Raw genomic sequence first — 22207 nt, forward strand, 5'->3', positions numbered from 1 at the left:
ATTCCACTCAAGCCTATCATAGGCTTTCATCATATCAAGTTTCAAAGCGCAAAATCTATTACCCTTCAGCTTCCTTGTTTTCATATAGTGCAAGCACTCATATGCAGATATAAAGTTGTCAGTAATAAGGTGGCCTGGTACAAATGCTGACTGCTCCTCAGAGATGATGTCGGGGAGAATAAGCTTGAGCCGGTTAGCCAGAACCTTAGATGCAATTTTAAAAATCACATTGCAGAGACTAATCGGTCGAAACTGTCCTAAATTTTTTGGACTTGCAATCTTGGGAATTAAAACTATGAACGTTTTGTTTATCTCCTCCGGGGAATCCTCTCCCTTAAGAACACGCAACACCATATCAGTTACCTCATCATCACACAGATCCCAATGCCGCTGGAAAAAATGAGCAGGAAAGCCATCCGGTCCGGGAGCCTTGGTAGGAAACATCTGGAATAACACCGCCTTAACTTCTGCCTTCGTGTACTCATCATCCAGAGCAGTGTTCATGGACTCGTCCACTCTAGGCGGTATGTGGGATAGCACCTCCTCAATACCGACGGTATTCTCGGAGGCATACAAGTTACCATAGAAGCTTGATGCCATGTTCGCCATCTCCTGCTCATCCGTACATATTGTCCCATCAGCTCTTTGCAGCTCAGAGATACGGTTTCTAGCTTTGCGCGTGCTTGCTTTGCGATGGAAAAACTTGGTGTTGCTGTCACCTTCTGCTAGCCACCGGATACGGGCACGCTGCCTCCACATGATCTCTTCTCGGAAGCATAATTCTGCCATTCGAGCCTCAATCCTCTCCTCCTCCGGCGAAGGACCTACCTGGCCAGGAAGCGCACGTAGCTCTGAAAGCCGTAGGCGCAGAGAGCGCAGCTCCGCCCGAACTGCACCAAATTTACTTCGGCCCCATCTCTGTAAGGTGCCAGCGACGGTAGCTAGTTTGGCTGATAAACCCGAGACTGTTTGAGCCCTGCCTGAATCGGTCCAAGCTTCAGCTAACATATCACCAAAACTCGGGTCTCGCTCCCACATACACTCATACCGAAATTGCTTTTGCTTTGCCCGAACACTTGTATCCACAAGGTCCGTCTCTAGTAGTATAGGTGAGTGATCAGACTTCGCGGCAGTTAGATGTTCCAAGCTTGCAAAAGGGAATAACGCAGACCAGCACGCCGATCCCAATACTCTATCAAGCCGAACTCGACAATAATGACCATCCACTACCTTCTTCTCCCAAGTCCAGTCCAGCCCTCGGTAACCCAAATCAGCGAGCCTGCAAACGTCGACGGCCTCTCTGAAGGCCTCTATCTGGGCACTATCACGTGCATTAGGACCAAGTTGCTCCTCAGGTCTCAGGATCTCATTAAAGTCACCGATACACAACCATGGTAGAGTGCTCTCCCCCGCAGCCTCTTCATTGTGTTCCATGTTTTATATCTGAGGCTCCGAGTTGCCTCTCCATAGAAGCACGAGAGATGCCATTGTTCCCTCCCCTGCTCAAGCACCCAAGCATCCACATGATACTCCGAAAAATTCTTTATTGCCACATCCACTGAGTTCTTCCAAAAGATACAAATTCCTCCACTCCTACCATTACTACCAACTCCAAAACTAAAATCAAAACCTAAAGAAAAACGAAGACCTTCAACACGACTCTTCTGCAATTGAGTTTCAACTAAACAAAGGATCATAGGCGAACTCATCTCCACTAAATCGCGGAGTTCACGAACTGTCGCGGGATCGCCTATCCCACGGCAGTTCCAGCTGAGGATTTTCATTGGGCCTGGCGGCGCTCCGTACTGGAGCCCGCCAACGATGCCATGTTGTTCGTGTCCGTCTTCATTGGTGATCCTGCCTTCTTTGCCTTCTTGGCGTCCCTAGGCGATACGTAGGCTTGAGGCAGGGGTGGAATTGCCATGGCGGCAGCCTCAGCACTATCCTTGCTCTTTCCCATATCAGCAATAGCAGATGAGTCTACCACCTTCTCCAAATTGAGTGCAAGGTTCAGGTTTTTCCGTGCCGTATGCACGCCATTAGGCACATCCTCGCCTGGCCCCTTCTTAAGCGGGCTCGTCACCTCATCTTCCTCCGTTCCGGTTCCCAGTCCCGCCTCTTCTGATGTACGCTTACGTGGCGACGTCTTCTGGCGGTAGTTCGTGCCTCTGCCGGTCCTTCCTCTACCTCGTCCTCCTGTACGACCCCCACGGGAAGCTCGTTCACCTTGCTGTTCCGGAGCGGTTTCCCTCCTCTGTGCAATCATCCAGCTACCCCACTGCTTATCCTTCTCCTCCCAGACACCATCCCCACACTCCTCATGGTTGTGGCCCATGAACCCACAGACCTTGCAAAAATAAGGGATTTTTTCATACTTAACGGGAAGGAAACGTCTCCCTTCTCCGACCACATTCAGAGGCGTCACCCTTGTGAGAGCCTAATTCACCAACACCCTTGCACGAACCCTTGCATAATCACCCTCGTAAAAAGAGTCGAGGTGTAAGCTGGATTTCTTTCACCCGACTGATGCGTCGAGCCAGTTGGCCCACTACTTCCGCCTTCCGATACAGCTCTGGGATGTTATGAATCTGAGCCCAAACATATAGTCCATCAAATTCGACAGCAGTTGGTTCCTTCTTGCCATCATAGTCCTCTATCAACATCCCCATCCCCCTAAACAGCCATGGTCCTCCATGAACCACCCTCTTCCAATCACCCAAGCAAAACATCTGAAAGATAAAAAGATTTTCTCCCGCTTCCCTGAGCTTGGGTGCATGAGCTAATCCCCAGACCGATTTCAGGGTCTCGAACATGGCCGATGAACTGAAAATACGGTTTGTGTTGACCTTCCCAATCGCCAGCCACCTTGCATCTGCTTCGAACTTCTTCACCTCCTCTACCCCGACAACCACATCGTCGAGCTCATCGTCTTGTAGGTCCAGGTGTTGTAGCATCTCATCCAGATTCTCCCCCGTCCATCCTGCCGACGCGGATCCTGCCGGTTCCGCCATCTAGGGTTTACTCCCCTGCGAGAAAAGCGGCTTCGCCTGAGAAAGCCCGATCCGACCCTCTGTCTTAGACCGGGGGAAAGAGACTGCAGGAGAGGAGTCGGCCGGCGGTAGGTAGAAGCAGCGATCTAGACGACGATGAGATCGCCGCCAGAGATAGAAACCCTAAACGAGAGGGTAGGTTTTTCGCGGCCAGAGATGTAGGAGGAGCCGCCGAAAACCCTGCCGCCCAAAATGCAAAACTGGACTATGTGTGACCACACAAGGCTTATTGGGCCAGTACGGGCCGTAGCTGACGAGCTACCATCCATCATCGTGCTTCACTTTCACCTGTACATGCATGTGTGGCTGGGCCAGCCCCATGACACAACTTGTATCCCACCCTCTGTGGACTTTGATAAATAAATTTTGGCCAAACCCTCAAAAAAAAAAAAACCTGTACGTGCACTCGTGGAGGGCGGGCTACACCGTTAAATTAGTACCGCATCGTGTTATATGCTCGTTTTCCGGCACCGAGGACAACCACCTGGCGAGGGTGGTCAGCAATCTCTCATATTAAACCGCATATTGGTTGATTGTGGCGATCTTCATGCCAAGCATCGTTGTGGGTCTTCTCTTCCATTCTATATTCTATGGCGGTACAGCTTGAATCTGTCAAGCAAGCTGACGCCCCTTGGCATGTATGTTCACTCCGACATGGAGTGATTGGCTTTTTTTTATGTCTTTTTTTATGTATAAGGAGCAGCTAGCCCCCACTTTTTGCTTTACATAGAACAGACATAGACGCTCATACATACACACATACACTTACCGTTATCAAGCCACGCACGTATACCCTACTTCTATGAGCACCTCAAACACTGTATAGACGTAGACGCTCATACATGTGCACATGCATTTACCCATATGAACGCACGCACGCACGCATACCCTACACTTATGAACATCTATGAGAGATTGAGCTAGGAAAATGCGAGCAACAATGTTAAGTCTAGTCTAGGACTTGAATTTTGACGAGCTAGAGATATCACTGTCTTCCTAACTATCCGGTTACAGGTTGGTTCGCAGCCGACATAGTTTTAGTGGATATTTCCCAGTTCATCCAAAACACGGTGAGGCAATTGTCTTTTTCTTTTGACACTAGTATATTTATGTAACTGCTCTGCCTTATGTTCGTAAACCCATCTGCTTTTCATTTTTTTTTTGTATAAACCCCTCCACCTTACATACAATGTATGGCACATTTTGAGGTCCTAGGAAAAAGTTCAGTCAGCACTTATACCCAACTAATATGTGGTATGTGTGATACAAAATTACAATCATAACTACATGCTTCTGAATATAGCTATAACGACATCCATTTTATATGCTATTTCCTTTTGTGAATATCAAGTTTACATGATATAAAATTGCACATTAATAGTGATGTAATTGCTGATCAAACATGCATGTACCTTAAAACCGAATCCGAGGCCATAGTTTTTACTTGGATATCGCATTGGCTTCGCTGTTGAGGTGCTCACTTTTAAATTTGCAAAGAAAAAAAGAGGTGCTTGTTTTTAAATAAATTTTTTTTTGCGGAGTAAATAAAAAAAATTTGGGGGTCAACATTTTGTACGGATGTGTCTGCGACTTGTAATCCATTGTTGATCGCTGTGCGAACACCATTTCCTTTGAACCACACAAAAAGGGAGCTAGGTTAAAAGCAAGGATGACATGGCACCTAGCAAGCTTCCGGTTGTCACTCCATGGACATGCTCACTACGAGTCAAAAATAATTAAATTTCTGTGTTTTCTTAATGGTCTCCTCCCTCATTGTATTCCCCTGGTTGGGGAGCTGTGTTTCCGTGGGATGCTCTCGCGTCCTTGCACAGGACGGGTGAGTGTGCCCGCGCCGGCGGCGCCGCCCCGATCTACCTCCTCCGGCATCCCCTGCTCCCGCTGTGACCGGATCTGGGATCTCCACCGCGTCCTCTCTCCATCGCCCCCCCCTTCAAGCTCCTCCACCTCGCTGGCCGATGCAGTCGAGCTCGTGTGCCTCCCGGCCGGCGGCCGCTCCGACCTTGCCGCCTGCTGCCCCAGCTCTTGCCGCTCAGCTTGCCGCCGCAGCACCCGCCTCCGCAGGGCGGGCCCAGCCATCCGAGGCCACCTCCAAAAGACCGCAATGACGGCGGCCACTCCGGCACCACCGGCGGCCGCTCCGACCTCGCCGCCCGCTGCCCCAGCTCCTGCCGCTCTGCTTGCCGCGGCAGCCCTCGCCCCGACCATTCGAGGCCACCTCCAGAAGCCAGCAATGACGACGACCACTCCAGCACCATTGGCCACCGGCGCCTTCGTCGGCCCTGTTCAGACTGTTCTGGCAACTGAAGCTTCGTTGCGCCCCTCTTGCTGGCAGGTGCGTGCCTCCATCCAGATGGATGGGGGATTGGAGGCCGTCGTCACTGCTAGTGCGGGCTCCGACCTGGACCTCTGGACGTTGCTGCCTTCACCGGCGGGTGAGCCCCTGCAGCCCCTCCTGGGTTCCTGTGGGTTGGAATGTCCGCTGATGCCACCGACGACGACACCGATGAGGAGGAGTTGGCACCGGCACCGCAGACGCCGCGTGTCGGGGATATACCCCGCGGTGTAAACCGGCCGGAAGTTAACCCGGCCGGACTTGGCGGATTATCTGAAGACCCCGCTGACACTTGGCGAGTTACTGGCGACCCGCCTTGACCTGATGGTTACAAGCAACCCACCTGGTCATTATGACTCACTGGTGATCCGGCATGCGGGACAGACAGATGACAAGGCCCAAGACCCAGAAGGCCGGTTCACGTTTAATGGTGGGCCGGTTTAAGAGGAAAAGGCAGGAGGAATATTATCTTACAAGGAGTTAAGACTTGAACTTGTATCCGGTTTGTATTAGCGATAGACTAGTCCTAATCCTAATAGGACTCTACATGTAACCCGCCCCTCCAACATATATAAGGAGGGGCAGGACTCCCCAAAAGGGGACAAGTTCCACAAGTTGGACAAGTTAGGTTTAGACAATAGCTCTCGAGTTAGAGCACTCTTGTAACCGTGATCATCATCATCAATATCAATGAAGCAGGACGTAGGCTTTTACCTCCACCGTGAGAGGCCGAACCTGAGTAAAACCTCGCGTCTCTCGTCCTGCTCAACCCCTCTCAAGCTACCACATAGATGCGTTGGCCTCGCGACTAAGTCCTGACACTAAGGACATCTGCCGTGACAATTCCACGACAGTTGACGCCCACCATGGGGCTCGCGCACGGTGGTGTTGAGTTCTTGGAGGGATCTCATCTAGGGTTTGAGAAATTTGCATCCGGATGAAGAAAGGACCAGTTTTTTGGAAGGATCTATATCAACTTTGAGTTAACTGAATTGAGGTCAGAACTTTTATGGGCAGTAACCATCAGCTCTGTTAACAAGATTGACAGGGAAAATCCCAAAGATTTGGCACAAGCCGCCGCGCTTATCAGTAGGATCATCTACTATCACCAAACGAGCTCCCAACAAGTACAATGCACGGATTCCAAAGAAGGATTCAATACAAGTCGCCGGCCACGCCTGAGAGCCGCTTGCTGCTTCTGATTCGCCATCTTCTGACTCCGTGCTGAGTCACCGCACCGCTCCAACCCGCTGGCCTTCGTCGGGCTACAACGCGCCCCGCTGGGCTGGCCTCTCCTCTCCACGGCCAATTCTGGGCCGGCTCTGCTTAGTCGCCTCTGCTCAAACCGCCGTGAGCCGCCCGGGTTAGACCCGCCTCTGTAGTGAGTCACCGCTCCGCCTCCACAAACACCTTCAAGTCACCACTATCGTGCCAAATCGCTGGTTCATCTCCACCACCGGGTCGTCTTCGTTGACCCGCTGCGACCCCGCCGTCGCCGGTTCGCGCATCCGACCCGCCGGGCCGCGCCGATCATGCGTTGAGCTGCCCCGGTGATTCGCTTCAGCTGAAATGATGGCCCGCGGCACTGCTAAACCGCCTCGGACTCGACTTTGCCTTTAAATCGCCACTGCCTCGGGCCCGGCCCCTGCGTCGTCTATCACGCCGGACTGAGCCTGCCTCGGACGGCCATGCCGTTTCTGCAGTATGAGCCGCCGCGCCGGGTCACCATACCCGTTCCTTCTTATAAACCGGCGCACCCTTGGTTCGACGCCGCTCTGCCTCTGCCATCACCTTGCGCCAAGACCGCCGTGCGACCCGCCATCTCCAAGACGCTGCTCCGGCGATGCCGACGCCGCCACCCGCCTCTGTCATGATGAACAAATCATCCATTGTCCGAACAAAAAACATCAGGTGATATCCATCTAAATCTACTTTTTTAGTATATATTGTTTTTATTAAGGGAACAAATTACTTTGATTTATATTTTTATACACAGGACCATTATTCATTACAAATATGGTTTATACCATGGATATGGAACATAGGCTGATAATATTCCGCCCGGCGATAGTCCGTGACGTATTACCTGTTCAATGGACGTGCACAAAGCCGCCGCTTCTGCGGACCTGGTCTACATCAACACACCGGGCCGCACCTGTCTGCATGAGCTATTTATCGAGTATGAGCAAGTCATTGCTTGGTTTGCCCGGATTTTCTTTCAATACATTGGAGGCAAATTATCATTCAGCCGCCGTCTGCACTGGATGGCTCAATGGGCAGGCGCACAAGTCGCCGCCACTACAATTTTGGTTAAACTTCAAATCGCCAGCTGGAAGGAACCCTTGGCTGAGTTGCTGACACAGCTCATATGGGATCATTTACAACCCGCCGCAGTCACCTCAATCTTCTATGAATTCACATCGTGCTATCAACGCCAATGATATACAAGTTATGCCGGTTTATATCACGGTCAAATATGGAGAGTCTCAAGCCAACTCCTCGAGTCACCTTTGAGACTCGGGGGCTACGATGACATGACTCAGCGAATATTGCCAGTTTCAGCAAATTTAAGAACCCCAGGACGATGGAGGGAAGGATAACCCGGTCCCGGAGGCTACTGTTATATTGATGAAAGTTTAAAGACCGTCAGAAAATTTCCGGATTAGAAAGTATATGACAGTTACAAAATCCCGGCTCAATGAAGAAGTTTCGGGTCATCAGAAAAGGATTCCGGTTTACAATCTGGTACAAGGGAAATTTGTTCTCCAATAAAGCTCTGAAGCTCTCAAGTCCGGTTTAAGAATTTCCGGTTCAAAAAGGAATTAACTTCTCGCAAGGTCGAGTTTAAAGGCCGTCAGAAAATTTCCGGCTAAAAAGGAAGATTCCGGTTTAAAATCCGGGTCAAGGAAAAGATGTCTCCCACAAAGCTTTGAAGGTCTCCATATCCGGTTCAAGATCCCGGTTCAAGAAGAATTTATCTCTTGCAAAAAGTTAAAAATTGCCAAAGAGGACCTGCTGCCATGATGCGCGGTTCAAACATGGGTATCCCGCCTTACTAACCTGACATATTATTGATCACATGGGGGCTTCTGCTTCATAAAGCGGGGTATCTGTTCTTTTACATCATGTGTGGTTACACGGAGTTGTTCTAAAGCGGCCTCCGGTTTACCCCTTGAGTTCGCTTTTCTAAAAGCATCATGTTATATCACTTGGAGGTTTGGTCGTGTCCGAACCAATACCATACCTCTTGATAGGCGAGAGCCATCAGATCACTTGGGGACTTGGTCACGTCTGAACCACTCATGCCTCTTGATCGGCCTAAGGCCACAGAATCACTTGGGGGCTTGGTCGAACCCGAACCATCGCCATGCCACTTGGTCGGCATAAATGCCACGGTTTCATTTGGAGACCTGGCTGACTAGAACCATAGTTACACCTAACGGGAGTTTGGTCGTGTTCGGCCATGGTAACGCCATTTGATCAGCTCAAATAAACCTTTTTTGCAAACGGTTTTCTCTTTGCTTTTGCTTTCCACTTTTTTCTTTTTTCTTTTTTATTGCGTTCTTTTTAAAACGACAAAGTTTTCAACCAATCAATTGACGGAACACAGTTCACGTCAATCCAGAGACTATTTGCCCGGTTTGATCCTTGTTGTTAACATCCTCTTATGGAGTAACACAGTGTTTATCACAACCCGACATGATTTTATCATAAACCGGCACAATATGGAAGGAGTTATCAGTACTCAAGATTTGGGTTATCACCCTTACTACAAAAAGTTGGTAAAACCAACAATGTGATTCAATGTCACAGGTATGATATATTTCATATTTGATTATTCTAAATGCAGCCTTGGTTATAAACCCAGGTTATATGTTGGGCATTATGACCCGTCCGGCGGTAAACCGCCAGGACACTTTAAACTTGTTGTACGCAGAAACAGGTTGAATAAAGCATGATTATAAATCACCGGTGTTTATTAAACCGGTAGTATGATTCGGTGTTTATTAAACCGGCCTGGCTTTGGACAATAAGTCGCCAGTATATATTTGGATTGCGCCATTGGAATCATGCGCTTATAAATCATTGAGTTATATTATTCAAATAGTCAAACTTGGCTGAAATTTCATTATGATATTGAATGAATAAGGTTTTCATACCGGATTATATTATCTTGAATAGCCAACATGGCTGGATTTTTATTATGGTTATCAATAACCAGTATTATGATTAAGGTTTTCAAAGTCGCTTTAGCGCAATGGCTATCATCTTGTCAATGGATATGATTTATTCTATAATTGAAGGAATAGTCCCGAGTCGCTGCAGGCTTACGACCCGGCACTTGGGGGCTACATTATTCAAGTTGAGATTACATCAAATATGCAAGTCTCATGTCGCTGCAAAGCATGCACCATTACACTTGGGGGCTAATGCAAAGTCATTGTTTGCTCACCTTATTGAAGACCCGACTCATCACATTATAATGAGCCGGCCCTTGGGGGCTACCAATTGCTCCTGTCAACAATTCAAGGTACACAAGTTTTCGTTCATAATATTGAAGGATTCATTGCTCAGTTGGTAAAGCACAAAACTCTTAACCTTATGGACGTGGGTTCAAGCCCTACGATGGAAGCTACATTATAAGATGTTATTTTCATTGAAGTATATATAAAGTCCCGGTTCAGTATTATCTTACTAAGCCGGTCCTTGGGGGCTACACATCACTGCTCAAGTCTACATGATTATATTTATAAAGTCCATGCTAATTATTGCATAATGACCCGGCCCTTGGGGGCTACACTGATTGAAGTTTTTATAAGCAATTGCAAGTTCCAGGTTGCTGCAAGCATGACAACCCGGCACTTGGGGGCTACGTATATGGAGTATTCAGTTTATATGATTGAGATGAACAAACCGGATTTCTTTAAGGTTGAAACACTTATTGGAGCAAGTCTTAAGTTATCACTATGTTCTCCTCTTAAGACTTGGGGGCTATAGGTATTATGCATATAAAGGAGGAACATCTTCATTTTATTAGTTTTGAGCAAATCAGGAAGATCAATTACATGACCCGGTGTCGACAACAATTATGACCCGACGCCATCAATATTTATAAACCGGCCATTTTGGTAATATTAAACCGGCAAGTTTTACATCTTCAAACCGGCTGAATATCAGATAAGTATTTTCAGATCCGTATTTCTTAAACCGGCGAAGCTGAGTCAAAGGATTTATTCTTCACAATATTTCTCGGTGACAAGCCAATGTCGGCAAATTGATTATGAAGCTGGTCTGTTGACCCGGATTTCCCAGAAGGAGGAAATAACAAGGACTTAAGGATGATCAGGTACCGGTTTATAAAAATTCTTAACCCGGAACATAACCTGTCAAATTTGTTCTTGTGTTTATTTTGCAGCATAAGTTTACCATGAATAAATCCAAGCTAAACTTGGGGGCTAATGTCGGGGATATACCCCGCGGTGTAAACCGGCCGGAAGTTAACCCGGCCGGACTTGGCGGATTATCGGAAGACCCCGCTGACACTTGGCGAGTTACTGGCGACCCGCCTTGACCTGGCGGTTTACAAGCAACCCACCTGGTCATTATGACTCACTGGTGATCCGGCGTGCGGGACAGACAGATGACAAGGCCCAAGACCCAGAAGGCCAGTTCACGTTTAATGGTGGGCCGGTTTAAGAGGAAAAGGCAGGAGGAATATTATCTTACAAGGAGCTAAGACCTGGACTTGTATCCGGTTTGTATTAGCGATAGACTAGTCCTAATCCTAATAGGACTCTACATGTAACCCGCCCCTCCAACATATATAAGGAGGGGCAGGGCTCCCCAAAAGGGGACAAGTTCCACAAGTTGGACAAGTTAGGTTTAGACAATAGCTCTCGAGTTAGAGCACTCTTGTAACCGTGATCATCATCATCAATATCAATGAAGCAGGACGTAGGTTTTTACCTCCACCGTGAGGGGCCGAACCTGGGTAAAACCTCGCGTCTCTCGTCCCGCTCAACCCCTCTCAAGCTACCACATAGATGCGTTGGCCTCGCGACTAAGTCCTGACACTAAGGACATCTGCCGTGACAATTCCACGACACCGCGGGCTGCCTCAGTGGCGTGTGTGGAGCCTGATGCAAGGGTGTGCGGGGACTGACAAAAGGTGGCGCCTCCTGTGCGTCCGGCCTGTGGAGATTGGCGAGGATGTTTCGACCATGAGGCGACGCCGGCAATTCCCGAGTGTCACACTCCATGCGGGAATGTGTTGGAGGGATGGCAGCTCGTCTCAAGAAGGCGGCACCCGGCTTCCGCCGCTTTCTGCCGCCCTGCTGTCAATATGAGGCACCCGCCTCCGGCATGGCTGAGAGATAGGTGTTTTCGGTGCCTCTGTCGAGGTCATCGCGCACACTCTTGCAGGGATCCTATCCGATGCATGGACTGTCTTCGATCCGTTCACATCGCCCGCTTTTGCCGTGCAAGGAAGCCTGTTCCCCAAACTTCGCCGCGCCAATGTCCTGCTCCATCGCCTGCACCCACCAGTGAAGTCACCACATTAGATGTGCCGTTCCAGCCTGTCTTGACTGTGCAATCCGGATTGGCCGAGGAGACCGAGTTGCTTCTTGACTGCCTTGCGCGAGTTGAGAGTGTTTTAGGGAGAGCGGAGGCCGCCCTCGCCAAACTTGAGGTTGTGCCAGTTCTGTCTCCGCTGCCCGAGCTTCAGATTGGATCTTCAGTTGGGGAGGAAGCAAGCCTCTATGGACATTTCTCCCCTCGTGCTACTTCATGTCTGTCATCGAGGCCTGTGTCGTTGTCTGTCTCTGGGAGTGTAGTCTTCGACGAGGTTGTGACTCCAGTGCTACAGATTATGCCCGAGCTACAGGAGCATTGTGGCGAGCCCACTTCACCTCTTTCAATGGTGCTTCCGAAGGAGATGGAGCATGTGATGTCTGTGGGTGACGAGGTTGATGAGGTAGGTGCTTTGGCACCTAATTTTGAGGCGCAACTACAGGGTTCACCTCTGCCATGTGGGCAACTGGAGGCACGAAAGTCCATCGTGTCAGTGGTACCCGTGGCTGATAATGTTCTGGTGGCGGTGTCTGTGAGGAACAAGGTCGCGTTTGTCGGTGCCGAGGTTGATGAGGTAGGTGCTTTGGCACCTCATTCTAAGGCGCCGAAGTCCATCCGCCCGCCTGTCTTTGACCGTGAAGATATGCTGGCACGTATTGACGAGGCAGTCTTCAAGAAGAAGCTTGGCGGCTTGCTCGCCTCCTTGGAGGCAGCTAGCCCTGGGTCTGGCAAGACGATTGCTTGCCTTCTAGTGGAGGAATCTTCTACGTGCAAAATCAAGAAGGTGAAGAAGGCTCTCAGGAGCATAGGCAAGAAGAGTGACGCCCTTGGTATGGCGTTCGTGGCTGCTTAATGGATGATTCTCAGTCTCTTCGACCACCATCTCGGATTGGCTCGTCTCCGTGGATTTGGTGTCGTTCGTTGTCTTCAACCTTGGTTTCGTTGGGTGTTTCTTTACGACGCAGAAGTGTGAGGGATTATGGTTGTTACACGTTATGTATGTTTGTCAGGTTGATCATGGGGTTAGGGGGTTTCTTTCTTAGTGAGTAGTCCGCATGTGGTCTATATGTATCGGTTTTCGCCCGGTTTTCCGTTAATTAACTGGGCAATTCTCTTCTTCTTAATTAATCGATGAGGCAAATCTTTTACCTCCGTTTCGAAAAAAAAAGGTATTCCCCTCGAGCTGAGCAATTTTAATAAACAAGTTTCTTCAATCCAGAAAGGATTGATCCACTTAACCAGTGCTTTTTAGTCCTAGTTGAAACTTTCCAGAAGACTCATTCATTTTGGTACCTTTTGGCTATTTTTTTTCCAGTTAGATACTCAGTTCATTCAAAAAACATTTGAGGCAAACGTTTTATTCTTTTTGGCACTTCTACAATTGTGTAGCGGCTCTGCCCTTTACAATGGAAAAGTTATGTCAACAGTTACTCCAATAATAAGTGGTGTACGTGATACCAAACTATGAATATAGCTCTAACGGCATGAATTTTACATTATTTTTTTCTTTTGTGAATACTATCAATTTTATAATTGCAAACTAATAATGAAGTAATTGGTGATAAACATGATTCTTTCATGTACTTTTGATCTGATGTTGTACTTTTACTTGGATCTCACAATTACTTCAGAACATGGTTTCTTCGCTATTTTCACTCAGCTAGTCTGAGTCGGCCCGTAGATGCGAAGTGCCCAAAATCCAAGTAGTCTGCCAAAAGCATCCCACAAGAATATTTGCACAAAAATCCTACACTTATGGAAAAGATAATACAAAATCAAGGTGGTCAAAAACATCAAGATGATTACGGAGTGAGCAATTAGTCCCCACGGGGTGCCGTGCTTCCCTCGTTCAATACCATTGGATTGGCATCCTATGGTGGCTATAGGCATTTGGTAGTGCTCATTTCCACAGTTAAAGATGGGGGGTTTCATAAGTGATTGTAACCCTTGTACTTGTTGCAGACCGTGGGTATCGATACACACTGCCATCATTTAGAAATCAAACCTGCCTAACTTGACATTCTCCAGCGACACACTAGATTGTAAGAGCATCTACAACTGGACCTCTCAAACCCACCTTATACGCCCGGGCGGGCCGCCCGGTCACTGTCCGATCACGATTTTTTTATCTAGATGGGCCCCTCAAATGGCCCTCAAATGTCCGGGCTGACCGGCACACCCCATATCCAGCCCAAAGATGAGGTGAATATGGGGGAGCCCAGGCACACCCGCCATCTCGGCCTGACGGCGTGGCCCCACACGGACTCACCGGGAAACCCGACAATCCGACGGGCGCCTCGACCGTCGCCGCGGTGTGAATGCCGCGTGGCGCCGCTCCGATTCCCCGCCCGAGGCTGTAGCCGACTATTTAAGCCGGCCGGCGGTCCCAGCCCTAGCACATTCGCATCTTCCCTCCCTCCGCCGCCACTCGAGCCCGTTAGCCATGCCCCCACGCCGCCGCTACAAGACGATCCAGCACCGTCTCTTCCTCCTTGAGCAGGTCCGGATCCGTAGGGAAGTGGGGCTACCTCTGGAACCGGAGGAGGATTTCACGAAGGTGGTGGAGGAGGAGTCGACGAAGGAGGAAGAGGAGGAGTCGACGAAGGAGGAAGAGGAGGAGGAGCAGAACTGACAGAGGAGGCGCCGCCGCTGGATGTGGGGGAGGAGGAGGCGTCGGCGATGGAGGAGGACGTGGGCGTGTGGCCGGAGCAGCACGCCATCCTGGACTCCATCCATGCAGAGTCGGCTGCCGAGGCCAAGCGTCGACGTCGGCAACAGATGGAGGCGGCGCAGGCTCCGGCGCAGGCGGCTCTGACTTCGGCGTAGGCGACTCAGGCCATCTCCGACAACGACAAAATTTGAGTAGTATATAACATAGTACGGAGCTATATATTCCGCATGATTTTGTATGAATTTAGAGGATGAATATGAGAGAGTTGTATGTGGAGAAGAAAATATGAGACGTGCCCGATCGTGTTTGCGGGCGTTTGAGAGGCCGGATTTGCTGATTCTGGCTGTAGATGCTCTAATACAGATCCGATACAAAATCACTCACAAGAGGAGGGATCTAGGGTTTGAAGGAAGGACGAAGAGAGAAAGCACACGCAGGTGCAAGGGATCTATCTGATCTTCGATGCCACCTTCTGGATACGACGTCAGCTACAAGTAGGTAGTTACTTGCCAGCATGAGTTGGCTCTGTCATGGGGTGGAATTAGTCCCTCCTGGTGGGGCCGTCTTGTCAGCGAGCTGCATGTGAACTGTTCAAGAGGTGTTGCTGGTGGGTCCTTCCTGTCAGATGTCAACCGGTGCGTGACGTGCCCCTCTCCTTGAGAACTAGCTTGTCCCCAAGCTTGAGTATCCGAGAACTGTTCTGGCATATCGGTCAAAGGTTTCCATGTAGCCATGTGAGCCAGCATAACTTCCCACTTGACTAACACTTGCATGTGTGTTCCATTAGCCATCTTAAGCAGGCGTGTTTGCAATATAGCTCCGGGAGCATACATCCAGAAGGTCTGAGCATACCGGAGTTTTTTTTTTTTTTTGAATTTTCACCCGGGGGGGGGGGGGGGGGGGGGGGAGAACTCCCTCACCTGAATTGTATTCATTTGTCTCTAAGGCTTCGCAGCCTTTTGCAAGATGGGTTCAAGTGAACCAGAATTACAGGGGGGCACAGGATGAGAAGAGATAAAGCAAAACAACACACACCACAACATATAAACAAGGAAGAACAAAGAGGGAAGACACGCCCCGACACAACACGAAGCTCCACCAGAGAGATCGAACGGCATTGGCCAGCCGAGACAAAACCACGGTACTGCACCATCGGCGCAATCGGAGGCCTAACACAACCGAGACTGCACAGCGCCACGACACCATCTGCGTCGGGCAGGGCCGGTCCTGAGATATCGGGGGCCCGGGGCGAAACTAGAACCCGGGGCCCCTTAATACAACATCGAAATAATAATAAGCATGCCTAAATTCCATTTGATAGCTATGTATAGGATCATTAAGTTGTCGAGAAACTTAAGTTACTTACTCCAAGAAATAAGTTGCAACGATGTGTCATATTAGACGAAAGGTAAATTTGATTTTCACACACCTCTTATGAAATCAGACACAAATAAAACTTCATATATTAGGTGGGCAAGAAGTTGTCTATCCACCAATAACCTATCCTCCTATAACCATCCACGAACAAACAAAAAAATTGGCGGCATGAGAAAATTCCATCGCATAAAATGTACAATCGGCCAGATGACAATTACGATCAGCCTATGCAAAAAAAAAAATAGGACTAGAGAAGGATCCTGAAAATTTTATACTAAATTATAGTGATAAAAGCTGTATTTTATAACATAAATTTGGACGCCATAAAAAGCAGGGAAAACAAAATTACCTACGGTGCCGCGCCTCTGTTTCGCTATCACCACGATGTGCGCCCAGGCAGGAAGCCTCGTTGGTCGTGCGTGCAGTTCGTTGATCACCGCCGTTTATTTTACTTTGTTAGGGTTTGGCTCGGTGTGCTGCTGCTTTTCGGCCGCCGCAGGGAAACGAGGAAGGTATAAATCAATTGATGGCTTCAATCTTCCAAAACAGGATCGCTATTTTGTGCTAAGAAAGGCCCTGAGACAACCAGCCCACCACCACGTAACTCACGTTATAGTAATACTAATAAAGAAATAAAGGCCCAAGGCCCATTGCGCTAGATCGTCTTTCTTCTTCGTTAAGACACAGAACAGCAGTTGGAGCGCCTCCAATGGCTGAATTCAGGGCACACATATACCTGGAGAGGGGGCCCCTTGGCTTGGGGGGCCCGGGGCGGCCGCCCCCCTGCCCCCCCCCCCCCCCCTCAGGGCCGGCCCTGGCGTCGGGGGTGCCTTCGAAAGGTCACGCGAGGCCGAGACAGCGTCACGGCGCCTGTGTACTGCAGGAAAAGTCGGCATTGCCAAGCAGACAAGCCGATGACACTGTACCGTCGACGCAATCGAAAGGCTCCGCGAAACCGAGACTGCACAATGCCGCAACACCACCTGCGCCGCGGGGCACATTTGAAAGGTTGCGCGAGGCCGAGACGACGCCATGACACCCGAGTGCACACCGACGAAGTCGCTTGACATCGCCAAGCAGAGACACACTGAAGAGGCCTACTAATGGCGCACCAGTTTTGCCTACTAATGGCACACTACTGGTGTGCCATTAGTATAGAACACCATGCAGTGCGCCATACACTACTGGTATACTAATGGCGCACCACGCAGTGCGCCATACACTACTGGTATACTAATGGCGCACCACGCAGTGCGCCATTAGTATAGAACACCATGCGCCATTAGTATGCCTCCTAGGGGGCCATATTTAACCATGTGCTTTGGCATACTAATGGTGCACTGTTGGGTGATGCGCCATTAGTATACTTATTAGGTTTTTTTTACTTTTCTGATTTTTGCACAGGTTACAAAATATATTATTTGACAGAATATAGACAGTAGCACACAGCAACATCAGATTCATCGAATACAATAGAAGATTAGTCTCCGAATACAATTCATCATATTAGTCTCTGAATTCAAAAGGCCGAACAAAGATAAAACATTACAAGTCTCGAGACCACGAGTATCGAGTTTGTCTTCACATTACAAGTCGATATCGATCATCTAAACTACCATCACATAGAAGAGAGCTGCAGTCATCACGATGAGCATCATCACGATGAAACTGGTCTTCATTCGGTTCCTCCAACGCTCCCTCCTCTCTCCCGCTAGATAGCGGGCGTATCTAGATTCCGCCTCCGCCCTAGTGGTGTATCCTTTGTAACTGTTACCGCTGAAATAGTGAACCTGTCTCCGACACTCCTCCCAGTCGTCGTAGACTCTGGGAATCTTACCCTTGTACACGACATACGATGGCATCTCTATGCACAAGCCAAACAACAGACAATACATACATAAGCAATATATAAGTATGCAACAAAAGGATCGGAAGAGAAAAGCAAGACATTAATAGCACGATTCATGGTCCTACTAATAAATAGCATCGATTACATCTAAGTTGAACGACTGTCCAAACCAAAGAGACATACAATTCATTAAAGTTTAATTACAACATGAGCCAATCAATGTTTCAGAACTACACATCACTACTTTCGACTCGACTCATGGACAGGAGCGTGGATGAAGCCGCCGTCTGTCATGATGGTCATGAAATCGCGGGCGTTGTCAGCCTGCATTTGTAGCATTCCGTCCATCTCAATGTTGGACGGTTGATATCTGAGGAAGAACTGCCCCGAGGTATGAAAGACACCTTAATGGATGATGTCCGCAAACTCCGACTGGATGCGAAAGAATTCTTGTCTGATGTCCGCGTCCTGGATTGCCGACAAGCTCGCGGCCCAACCTTTGAGATTATTTGGTAGCAGAAGGTGATGATGGTCCCTTACGATCGCCCGCATGTGATGGAGGGCGTAGTAGGCATCCTTCTGACCGCCAGGCAGCTGCTTGACGCAACAGAACATCGTATTGTGGGCGAACACGTGCTTGCCATACTTATGAACTGCCCTAGTGAAGGTGCCTCCAGATTTGGCATAGCCGGGGAGAACATCATCAAGAACTTTCTTGAAATTTGTGTAGTCTATCTTGGAGTTACGGTTCGGATCGAAATACGTGGCCATGGAATATTTCGGGCTTAAGAGGATGAGTGTGCAATGTGTGTCACTGCACAGAACACGGAATGTTAGAAAAAAACGAACGATCGAAATCTAAGAAATCATATGTTACGGGGCGGTTAAGGGATGACTTACTCGGGAAAGTAAGCCACAAGGAAGTTATCCTTATCTGGGTTTGCCAGAATGACGCCTTCGAGGTGTGAACTCACGACTTGGCGGTCCCCAGCGCTGCTCAAGAGCTTGGCACACATGTAGAAGGGGTCGACGATCACGATGTCCGGGGTCTTGTCTCTAATGATCCGCATCTCCATACTCAGCGAAAACAGCCGAACGAAGGTGTAGTGCAGCGGATGAAGGTTAAACATAGCAAATATGTTATCAAACCGCAGGACGATCGTACCCCCGATGTCGCCATCCACAAAGCCCTTGCCCTCTGGCACCTTGGCCACGAAAATCGGGTATGCCACATCATTCTCTCTTAGACGCCGCTTTTCCAAAAAAAGAACACTGTCGTGCAGACTCCGCATAGCACCGGTTGCAGCATTGAGCATATTTGTCGGTAGCATCGCCCTACCCGCCACATGCACCCTCCTCGAGATATCCTTAGGTGAAGATGGCCCGTCCTGAGCACGGATCGTACTCGGTGCCGGCTGGCTCGCACCGGCGCCCTTTTTAGTCTGCCGTTTCCGGCTCTTCTTCTTGATCTGTTGTAATGGGACCGAGTTCTGCTCAAAGACCGCCTTCTTGAGCGTGTTGGGGCTGATAATATTTTGCACCTCAGCTATCTGAGGCTCGGTGAAGGCGGCAGCTGGAGGCGTCTCCTGAGAACTGAACGCCAGACGACGCCTGTTGCAACTGGGTTTCTCCGACGTACCAGCTAGATCGCGGTCGTCTTGGTTGGGTTCTTGAGAAGGAGGCCCGCAGAACTCGTCATCGTACCCATGTTTGGCAAAGTACTTATCGACGTTGGTAAATGTACCGTTGTCGTCGTCCAGATCCTGTGCCATATGCATGTCCGGATCTTGTGCCATAGGGATGTCCGGCATGTCCGGTAGCGTTGCGGCGTTCTTGCCATGGCTTGGCGCTGGCACGACTGGCGGTCTTGTCTGTGGGGTGGTGTCCCCCGCCCCCAAACGAATCTGGCTCTTCGGCCAAAGCAGGGGCCAACTTACGCAGGCGCTGAGGGTCATCTCATCTTCTTCGTCGGCCCCAGCGGGTCGAATCAGAGGTAACATCTCGTCGCAGCCTGGTAGCACCCGAACCACTTCAACCCTATACATTGTGGGTGGCATCGGATTACCGTGGAACATGGGGTTGCCCGGTTGAACGATTCTGCCCTTGGCGACATCGACCAACTCGCCGCCCACGAAGTGCAGGAGAGTGCAAGGAACGTCGGCGGCGCCCTGCGAAAACATGTAGGGTGTCAGGGATGCCCAGTCAAAGGCAAGGAGATGAAGTCATCGGTCGAGAGGCTTAGTTACCGTGATGCCGTCGAGCTTGGCTAATGTCGAGGCACCGCCAACGGCGGGCGTGCAACTGACGGAGGGGACGCTTGCTGGCGAGGTGCCGGCCGGCGTACACCCGGGTGCATTAAGCTCCAATGCCCGTGCCGGCGCCGGAGACACGAATACCGCCTCCGCCGGAGACACCAATGGCGCCGCCGGAGACACCAATGGCGCCGCCTGCGTGCTGTGCGAGTTGCTGGCCGTGAAGCTGGGAACCGGGGGAGGCCCCTGTTGGCCGCCCGCAATCCATGTCGTTAGCCCATGTATCAACGTAGGCACCATGGCGTTGAGCTTCGTTCCCAGTTGTTGTTCCACTTGCTCTTGGACAAGCTCCGGAATCCGCGCCACTTGTGCCTTGAGTGCTTCAACCTCGCGCGACTGGCTTTCCGAGCTGGTCTTTTTCTCCTTTCGCCCACCAGTGGTATAGTATGACGACTATTTTGTGGACAAGCCTTTGCCGGCCACACGACCAGCTGACGTCGGCTTATTGAGATTATCCCTGTTTTTCATTACGTTCAACGCCCTATTCAAAGGGGTGTCGAAAGGGGAGCTCTGAGACGACCCCACGCTACTGCTTTCTTTGTCCTGCGGAAGGAACGTGAACCATTTAGAAATATTGGGGATTAATTAGAATGTAACCATATGGAGCTAATTACGCGGGGGTGTATTCCTTACCAGAACAAGCTCAAGCTCCTTGGTCTTCGGATCCGTGGTAAGCTCCTTTGTTACCGGGTCCTCCTTGTACCGGGCCCTGAGAAAGTTCCTGGTCTGCTTGTCATTGTATTTCTTGAAGCGGGGCGGTAGGCCTTGCTCGGCACGCTCCGCGTCCTCCTTGTCCCATACAGGCTCCGCCACTCTGTAACCGCCGGGACCGAGTTGGTGGACCCCTAAGTTCAACTGCCGCATTTCTTTCCCCCACTGACTTGATTCGGAGGTTGCGGGGCTCTCGCACTTGATCTTGAACTCCTTGTAGTCATCTTCGCTCATCAAAGGATATTTCGCCTTGATCTTGTCATAACTATCACCTTTATCAATCATTGCCTTCACCGTGCTTCTCCAAGTAGACAGGGCCGTGCTCATCTTCGTGAGGGCGACATTGTTCACTTTATTCCCTGAGAGGCGTGTGTTTGCAAACTCAGCGGGGAACTTGTATCATTCGTGCAGCTTCGTGAAGAGTAGGCTGCGCAAATTCCCTCGGTCCTTATGCCTTAGGTTCTCAGTGTTGATCGAGACGGTGCTCCGGAGAATGCACTCGAGCTGAACCGAGTACCCCTTGACTACTTGTTTGGGCGCCGTCGGTTGCCCGTCGGAGTTCACTTCAGTAAATTCCTCCCTGACGGTGCCGAGCACGCTCGGGCGCCGGTCCTTCCGTTGCCTCTTCGGTTGGCTGCCATCTGTGCGTGCGCCGCCATCATCAGTGGTGGCATCCTCGGCGGCGCCATCAGTGGTGTCATCCCCTACGCCACTAGTGGTTGTGTAGTCAGGATCGGTGTCTTCCGCAGTGTCCTCATAGCGGTGAGGTTCTTCCTCCAACTCCTGGGATAGCTCCCAAAATGGCTTGCCGCCCGAACCGCCGGCCTCATCGTTGTGGGCCATGTTTCGCTCTAAATAGGAAAAAAGTTTGGTCAAAAAGTTGGTTATTGTCAAGGAACAAGATCATGGTCTCATCATTTAGGGTTTGTCGACACCGAGGCATCCTAAAAGCTAAGCTTTTATCATTTAGGGTTTGTCGACGCCGAGGCACCCTAAAAGCCTAAGCGTACATCATTTAGGTTCTCATCGACACCGAGGCACCCTATAGAAGCCAAGTTAAGTTTTCATCATTTAGGGTTTATCGATGCCGAGGCACCCTAGGTTGGGCCTAATCACTTGGCACTAATCACCTGGCTCTATTGCCACCTATGTTGGGTTTATCATCTAGGGTTTATCGATGCTAAGGAGAATTCTAAGTTGGGCCTAATCACTTGGCTCTATTGCCACCTATGGTTTAATGCAGCAAGAATGGCGGGGCAGTTGATCCTACTTAACTAAGTACTAAGATACCCCTACCCATGCATTAGTCGC

The 22207-nt window shown here is 49.9% G+C and overlaps 1 protein-coding gene across 1 annotated transcript; it reads left to right on the plus strand.

Annotated features, from left to right (window-relative positions):
• The first annotated feature begins 5172 nt into the window (after positions 1-5172).
• LOC147977571 (uncharacterized) lies at positions 5173-12829 on the plus strand. Its single transcript, XM_087514481.1, has 5 exons — positions 5173-5503; positions 6421-6530; positions 11681-12533; positions 12645-12715; positions 12761-12829. Exons 1-5 carry the CDS (start codon positions 5173-5175, stop codon positions 12827-12829), a joined length of 1434 nt encoding a protein of 477 aa, XP_087370607.1.
• Positions 12830-22207: the final 9378 nt, after the last annotated feature.

Source organism: Triticum urartu, chromosome 3A (assembly GCF_056163025.1).
Source record: "Triticum urartu cultivar PI428250 chromosome 3A, HENAU_Tu73, whole genome shotgun sequence".
NCBI lineage: Eukaryota > Viridiplantae > Streptophyta > Magnoliopsida > Poales > Poaceae > Triticum > Triticum urartu.